General features: G+C 43.5%; 1 protein-coding gene across 1 annotated transcript in view; it reads left to right on the top strand.

The window, feature by feature from the left end:
• The first annotated feature begins 793 nt into the window (after positions 1-793).
• LOC111248359 (glutamate receptor ionotropic, kainate 2-like) overlaps positions 794-8,843 on the top strand; it is a 168,307-nt gene continuing 160,257 nt past the window's right edge. The window contains exon 1 of the mRNA XM_086985576.1: positions 794-977. Coding sequence (XP_086841702.1) covers positions 908-977 — 70 coding nt within the window. The 5' untranslated portion in view covers positions 794-907. The remainder of the gene's footprint in view (positions 978-8,843) is intronic.

The following is an 8,843-nucleotide window of genomic DNA, read 5'->3' as shown; positions in this document are numbered from 1 at the left end:
CAACTCTTTTTGGGTTGCTTTTTACGTTTAATTTGCATGTAAGGAGGAGCTTTAGCCTTTACCATTGCTACCAACCCTTCTAGCGCAAGGCTGACGATCAAACCTAAAAGCACTATCCTTTTAATTCACAGCTTATCTATATATATATATATATATATATATATATATATATAGATTTAAACTAGTACCGCAATAGAGCGCAGAGCTCTGTCCTTTAAATGTATATATATTTAAAGAAATAATATGAATGAAACGCAGAGGTCCGACTTGTTACCAAGGCAAAACAGACCCGAGCCTGCAACCCATCGCCGCCCAGATCGGCATTTACGGGTGATTGTGTGCGGCTCCATTCGAGCCGCGCCCAAGTTCTACTCAGCCTGATATGTTCTCTCCGGGGAAAACTTTTTCCTCCTCAAAATTTGCCGCGCGCCTCTCACTGAACGCGGAAGATGGCGGAAGCTCAGGAGCGGGGGCGGGACTAGGCTGCATCCTTCGGTGGCGGTATAGTTGGAGCGGAAGAGTAGGGGAATTAGGTCCTTTTTTAGATACATGCACCCATATCATTGCGTAATGGGTTACTGGACCGAATTCACTATGTTAACATGTCATGCCATTTTCACATGCTTTATGCAGTAAGAAATGTTTGCATGTTAGTTAAAGTTGGTTGGTAAAAAAACAAATTGCATTGTGCCGTCCGCTGGGGACCGCCTCCAGAGGGGGCGCTGGAGGCATCGCGGCTCTGCGTTGCCACGACGACATCAAGCTATGCCCTCGACAACAGCGCCACCTCGTAGCCCCATCCTCCCCTCTTTTTGCAATGGCCGCACATGTAGTCGTTTTAGTTTGTTACTAACTTGTGTGCACTGAAGTCGACTTGTTTGCCGCCTCGTGAAGGCCCGATGCTACCATGAGCGGGGTGGTAGCGCCGGTGTTGGCGCTTGCCCTTCTGGGCGTCGCTGTGGCCGACATCAAAATAGGTAAGTGCCAAGCCTAACGCTTCCGACAACGAAATCGCCCGTTCCAATTTCCATCGATGTTTGACTCCGTGTTATTGTTGTTAAGTTCCCTACTCGATCCGAACATATGAGCCATAGGCAGCCAATATGAGTTCGATACCTCACAATGTGAATTGGGCAACACAACATCGATCGTCCATCAAACAACGACGATGGCTGTTCACCAGTGTCTACTATTATTGCCCGATAGCCACTTCACATTTTAAGCGTCAGGTCCCGCTCGGACACTTGAACGAATCTAATAAAAAGCCGTACTTCAACCTCGGACAACGGTCAAACGTCACGAGCCTTGTACTAAACGACAAACAGGCAACATGTTTTGCGCCTGAAAGTGGCAATGTTTTGTAGGACTTTGTTAGAGGCCAACCTGTGTGTGAGTGCGTGTCTGACGGACGCCGGTGTTTTGGTGTGTGAAGTAGCTGCCGGTCTACGAGAGATTCAGTCACGCACAGCATCTGCAGTGAAAAAAAAAACGGGGAGCCACATACGTATCCGGCAAGCGCACGTGCTGTCACGGATTCTCTATCACTGACGCAAATCAATCTTCCGCTCTCACACTGTTTTGCTGATGCAGCAAGGATGCCACCGACCACGTGATGCTTCTAGGTAGAGTTTTTTGAAGCTTCTTGCCTACTGGGTAGCAGAAAATTTGCGTGTATTACTTATGTAATTAGCCATTCGTTCGATTGACTCTAAGCTTAGTCCAAAAAACATAGGGTGTCAATTATATCATAAGAAAAAGCATTCGCTACTACACAGGTCGTTGGATATACTCTAGAAAATAAGCGATAACAGTGTGTCCCCAACCGATTCGTGACATTATCTCACAAAAAGAACTGATATAATTTGATTATTCTATGTTAGTTAAGATGAGAAAACATAATGGAACAAGTATCGGTTAAAGATTTAGTCGAAGAAAGATAACGATCATTATCAGATTGTTGCCTGACAGGACAGTTAAACGCTGCAGGATACGATTCGAATATCGTGGCGTTTACGATATCCTACTTGGTTTCATTCGTCCTTTACTATCTCAGCAGACGACATTTACAATACGACCGAACCGCATAAAATTGCACTTTGAACCTGGCACTAACGTTTTAAGGTATAGCTTCATGTATGTAGCGCTGATTAAAATGATGCACGTTGAGACACGGTCAAGGGCGTGAGTACGACAGGATGGGTATCTAAAGTAGTCTAGGAAACTGAATAGATCGACAAGCTACATATTCAGATGTACAATTAAAGACTCAGCTAAACCCTTCGACCCGAAACGAAGTTTTTGCAATACAAAAGACACATTAAATGATATATTTTCGGCCAAAGTGACTAATTCCTGTAATACATGTCGTTAAATAAATAAATCAATTAATTCATTTCTGATAAATAAGTTGCTATTAACTACGGCTCCCGGTATCTGCTTCATAGTCGATAAGGTGTATATGTTATAAATGAACCTTTCGACGTTTTTGCCAACTGTAAGGTAGAGATGCCTTGGGGCATATGAAGAATATCTGTTCTTAGCGTAAATTGCTGGTGAAGATCACGGCTAAAGGAATTTTTTGTATGAGCTAATTAGTTGGTACAATTACGAACATGTTAATCGGATAACGTTCGAGAAATTTATTTTTGCCACGCATCCTTCATTAATCGAAGGGCAGCAGTAGGCTGAACATATTCTTAGAGGAAAAATAGTTAGCGGTACAGTGTATTTATACGTGGGGTGTTCAAATCCCGTGTCTGCAGGTGCACTGCTCGACATTTGTATCGGTTATGTCCAGATGTTTCGGAAAGATCTTAGCGTACACAGCGTTTATAATATCTGTCTAGTTGACTAATTTTTTTACCGATACGCCGTCTTGCTACTCATCCTATTTAGGGTTTTCTCCATGTTGAAACCACTCGCTTAATTGACTCGTCTCAAAGTTCCCGCTTAAATCAAATCAGCCTTAAACTCCCTTTCCTCAAATTTCTATCTATCGCTCTACCGGTGATGGTAATGTTGTCGTTGTTGTTGCTGCTGCTAATGGTAATTGATCCTGGTGCGCGGCCTAGCATTGTTGTATCATAACCACTGCAGGCAAAGAAAAAAAAGGAACGAGTGAAAAAGTTCATCCAGGACGCTGAAGCTTTATTACCTGTGACCTATCGATGGCTGTTACTGTTATTAACACTGTTTTCTGCTTTGCTCATGGCAAGATGCTAGTTGTAGATGTAGTACTGGAGTACCGAAATACTCTACAGGCCCGTATCAAACAGACGATCGCCCTTTTCTAGACCTTCTTATCGCGCAGTCCGTTTTGCTTGTGGGCTACCATATGGTAATCTGTTTATTCGCTTGTACTAAGTAACTCTATTATTGTAACATATTTGCTTCTATATAGGTTTACTTCCTGATAAGTGCACGAATAGAATAAGCTTTCAAAACGAGATTGGTGCTTATGTGAGGGTATGAGCCCCATTGCGTCCTTCTACGCAGCAGAAGAACGCAGTGGGGCTACATACGCTTCAGAGAGGTAAACCGGGTTTATTCTCGTGCATTTCCCCTCTTGTCAATGGTCTCAAAAACGATAAGCAGGTCAATCTTGAATAACGAATGGTCCTTCGCAAAGACAATAAACACTCCATACAAAATTCTGTTCCACTAGGCTTTTTCGACGTTTGAGCTGTTTTACGGTAACATTTTCTGTCGCAATAGATGGTCGCAATGATAGATAGTTTTTATGAGCTCGCGCATCGGACTGATCGTTATTTAAACGATCTCTCATGTATTGGTTCCTAGCAATGATCAGCGCATATTGATAACAAATTAGATCAATTGACACAATTGAAGATGAGAGAAAAGAATTTATTTTTACACTATTTCATAGTATATAAGGGCGTTTTATTTTTAGTAATGATATGGCTACCTAGATTGGATTCGTTCAAATTATTACTTTAACCAAGCAAACTTAGAAAAGCCAACTTTTTTCGAATCGTTGATATAAATCAGCGTTATTAGGCGTCTTCTAGGGAATATTTAAGGCGTATCTATCGAAGACCAGCCGGCCTCAAGTACTATTGGATACTTGATATTACCGATCGGTCTCTGTGCCCTCCGCATGTCGGCAGATTAGAACCCGCTTCCCAGGACTGCCGATTCGACGGCTGGGGCAGACATGTGTCCCGAAACGTCGCCTGTCCTGATATGTTCCCGCTCTTCCCGTTCTTTCTTTCCATACATCGTTACTACCAGAACCATTAGATGCTCCGGGAAATCGGTGCAATATAGGCGAGTCGTAACTACTTCATTCTATGCGGAATGGTACGACTGATTTATATTATACTGTATAACCCAGAGTCACTTAGCGCAGGACGATTGACTACCTGTGTATCATTATGGTAAAATCGAGCTACAGGTGATCAGTGATTTACAATATGACATAGTGCATGTGGTAAACTGTCGAAAATTTGCACAGACTTAGACCAGGTGAGTTCACGAAAAAAACTTCATTGATGGCTGGCCAAGTAATAAATAGCATCATAAAGTTAATAATAACTAGGAAAAGTGAAAATTCAGTTAATTTAAAGTTAGTAGACCTATATAAATTAAAAATTGTAACTCTCGACCAAAGTTATAACTTTTGCCTATCTCCAAATGCATTTGTACTTGTGTAATACTTGTGTAGCAGTTCACGAAAATCTGCAACAAACACGTATCGACAGTACCTACTTGTTTGCATGTCCATAAAGATATTTTATAAATGTATGTTAGTATGCAATTCACAGCGCATGACGCGCACGTATATCGTTAAGCTTGTACGATAATTTAACTTTTATAAAGATCTCCTGGCAGCAGGATAGAAACGTGATGTAAGGACTCGACACGATGATGGTCGAAACCTTCTCGTTTATAGAGGTTAAAGGGTGTCGTTGAAATTCACAACAGGAATAATGACTAGCTGGCTGCTTGCGCTTTGCCGGGCTCAGGATCTGGCCGTTGCAGAAATTGGTTTTGTACTCTATGGCCTTCTAACGGCTAGCCTAGATCAGCGGGTCCAAAATGGGTGGAAAACCACTTTTGACATATGTCATTCCGACTTGATAGATAGCCGAATTCATTTGGGAGCAAATGCTTTCCCTGAGAGATAAGAAGCAGAGAATGTTTTTACGCAGTGTTGAAGGGCTGTAGCAGTGGACTGTCTGGTATCTGAGGTGAACGATGATAACGCACTACCGGAAGCATGGAGTGCATTAAATGAATCACTAAGATTAACTGCTTTATTGAAGTGGACTTATTTATGACGAGCAGATATTATTTCGATAGTGGGTAGTTTGTTCCGAGTCGAGGGCGAAATTAGAGTGGCTCAGAACATTCTAGTGTAAGTACTAAAAGTTCGTCTCCATTTTAAAATGGAAAGAACGAAACAAAGAAAGTGCGGGTGATCGAAGTACGTAACACTGAGCTATACAGGGCAACTACAGGGGAGCAAAAGTGGTCACCTGCCAGTGAAGGGTACTGTATTAATTGTTATAGGTTAGGCATTTACGTTTTCCTTATACTGTGTGCATGATCCGGCTCGGATCCGGATGATGGTAAATCGAAAAAAAAAAAAAAAAACCTTAAATTATTGCCAATATGTTGCGCTACTTTAGTTGCTTCGGGACAAACAAACTGTACACTATACGCACCAGGTGGTTTTTTGTTTTTATATTTTTTAATAAGGCTGGAACGTCGCAACTCTATAGGCATAACTGGTACATAGCAGCGCTTCGCACCTGCTGCTCACTGTGTCGGATTCCAACTTAACGATAGACGACACAGTTATGCAAGCATAAACCCTTAACTATGATGGTCATTTCACGAACATACAAGCAGTCCGTTCGATTGTATTGATAGAAAACCGTTTCATTTAGTTACCCATGCGAAATGATGACTATACACAGTTTGCTGGCTAATTTGTGGCCAAATCTATAAGTATACAGCTTATGAAGAGAGTATGAGTGCCGTTGAAAAGTGACCGACCGTAGACTGGGCTGAAAGGGCTTGTACGAGTGGCTGTAGACCAAGAAGTCTCTTCTCCTTCAATGCCTGCTGCTTCTATCGGAGAACAGCCATTTCGTGTGCTATGCAGCCAGTACAGTGGGCGATGGGCGACAGATACTACACAGGCTGGATAGCTAACTCGGTGCTTCGACTAGTAGGCATGTTGAATAGCTCGAACCGAGAACTATCCGGGTCCGGTGACTACGACGACGCCGGTAACCACCGAGTTCCGACTACGGCACGGCGAGAAAATGGGCAATGGGAGCTAACGTGAAACTGATGACCGCTTCCCCAGCTTACTATACTAGCATTCTCTGGATCCCCTTGTTCTCCGTGCTCGGCGTTTTGTGCCATGGTGACTACGATGGCCACCTGAGCTCTATAGAGAAATCCATCCCTCGGTGATCTGATTTTTTCGCTGAGAAGGACCTATTCAATATGGTACAGGCGCGATGTCTTTACGAGTAGGTTTTGTCCTTGCAAGTTTGTCTCTTCTTCCTTATTTTTGTTTAGGAAAGAACAAAATTATATGGCGGTGATGTTGCAAGTCTCGGTATAGTTCCCTCCTTCACATGAGCCTCCGGGCCAAAGTAAGGTAATAAAGTAGAGAATCTCTGTATGTGTCTTTGTATGCGTATCTAATGCGCGTAGAAGTGTAGTGAATCTGGCAGCAGATACGTAATCAGGCACGCAATCAAGCAGAGTTGCTGCAGGCAATGATTGCTATTTAGAAAAGGCACCAACAGGATTGCAGCAAGATATGAATGACGAAGGTAGATGATGTTATGTAGGATAGAACTGCAGCATCACAGACAAGTGTACATATAAGTAGGAAATGGATAGTGCCACAATTTTCCAGCAATATCTAAAACTTGCAATTCATAGACAGTCTTTAGTAGCTGCTTAAAGAAAGCAAAAAATACGACGCGTTCATTAAAATGTAACGTTGTTGTATTTATTTTTTAGCTTTTCGACTTCACGTTTCTACAACTGAAAAAAACTTCCAATTATCATGATAGATCTACTTTTCAATTATGTGCATACTAAGGCTGAATGAAATGGATGCTAAAGACTATGGGAACAACAACGATAGTTTGAATGCGTATGTCTCGCTTCTGTTTACTGCTTCTACCGCCGACAGCTAATCATCTTCATTCCGAGTTGAAAACAGGACACATACAAACCCTGTAAACGTATGGAGCACGCCGAGGGTAAATAAGGAGTTGACAGCTCATGTGGCAATGACTTCATCTTTGTGTTCACCGTGATTGTGTCGTATGGATGTAGAGCGCATTCATCGGCACTGAAGCGCTGAAGACGTTGTCCCTTGCCCTTGTAATCTCGAATCGACCAGCCGCCAGTTGCACTTACGATTCTCCATCGAGGTTCGCAGAGACCCTTCCCACACCAGACCTGCCACCGCAGAGACCCTGCCACCCCTAATTAGTATTCATTCGCTCCAAAATGGTTAACTGTCTTGTCGGTTTCATAACGGCAGCGCGCATTAGTTTGAAGCTCTACTACTTGTGGGCTTTGCTTAGTCCTTTACCTCTCTAAATGTCGCCTTCGCCCTACAGGTTTCCCTCAACAGCCATCTGGTAAGGTAGATAGTACGTACACTAGTGGCAGATCATAAAGCGTTATTTAAGCTAAAAAAGTGTCTGTGCACCCACGCATGCTCTGTACATTGGCAGATTAATGTACGGATGAGTAAAAACAGTTTATGCATCTGTCACGTCGACAGCGGTGGAAACTCCACGCGTCTCCGAGGGACGGAGAGATAGACAGAGGGCAACTGTGGTCTGCAGAAAACAGAATGAGACGTCGATATGGATCGTTAGGAACTTGCTGCTTTTCATTAGGTCTTTTTACACTGAGTAGCTGAGCTACACCTCGCGCGCCGCCATCGAAAACTTGAGAATGAAACAGAAAAAACGGCAAGTTGACCAGCGTAACGTACGCCATTCTAAGCCGGCTCGTCAAGCTAATCCAGTGTGTCAGTGGGTGGCAGGATTTGCTCGTTGATCGGCTATCGTGTGCAACGGAGAGCTCATAGGCAGCCAGTACGCATGTGACTGCTGTGCCAGTTGGAGTCGAGTTGGTAAGGAGAGTGCTACGACTAATAGACGTGGTATACTTAGCATCGTCGGCTTGAAACAAGAGATTAAGCGCTCTGGAGTAGAACCAACTACGTTTAGGCTGCCGGCGTCGATGGCCTGGCTGCTGTGATGAAAAGGACAAGTAGGTGCAGGCGCTAGTAACGATGCATGCTAGGGAAGCCGCAGAAGTAAGGCGACAGACCAGGTTAAAAGAGCAGCAAATAAGATGATACAGACATGCGCCGCTGAAGCCGCCGCATTGCTGAGAATTGACGGAGAGCTAAGCAGGACGGACTTGCCGTTATCTGCGAAAAGCTGACTAAACATTCTGCTGGTCGTTGGATTTCCCACCTGATTCCATTACGTCACGCATGGCCGGTGAGGAACATAGATAAAAGGAATACTATGGCGTCACTCTCTTCTTGAGTCGACTCTTTCCGGTAATCAGTGTACCTCCTTCGTTGAAAATAAGCTGGCTTCTTCGCTGCCGGCTCTTTGGTCGCTACGACAGACCACTCCTTCCTGTTGTCTTTTTTATCCGTTTCTCGTTTATCAATTTGATCAGACTCCGGGTTTTTTTGCGGTTTTCCTCAAAAATCGCTTTGCTGGCGGATTCTGGTGGTTAAGCCCTCAACATGAACGATCATGGTCTACAGTAATGACTCGACTAATCTCGCACATTCTGGGTTTATTTCTCTTCAA

The sequence above is a fragment of the Varroa destructor genome, unplaced genomic scaffold (assembly GCF_002443255.2).
Source record: "Varroa destructor unplaced genomic scaffold, Vdes_3.0 BEIS01000003.1, whole genome shotgun sequence".
Taxonomy (NCBI): domain Eukaryota; kingdom Metazoa; phylum Arthropoda; class Arachnida; order Mesostigmata; family Varroidae; genus Varroa; species Varroa destructor.
Note: the sequence above shows the minus strand (reverse complement) of the source record. Positions and strands in the feature narration are given on the sequence as shown.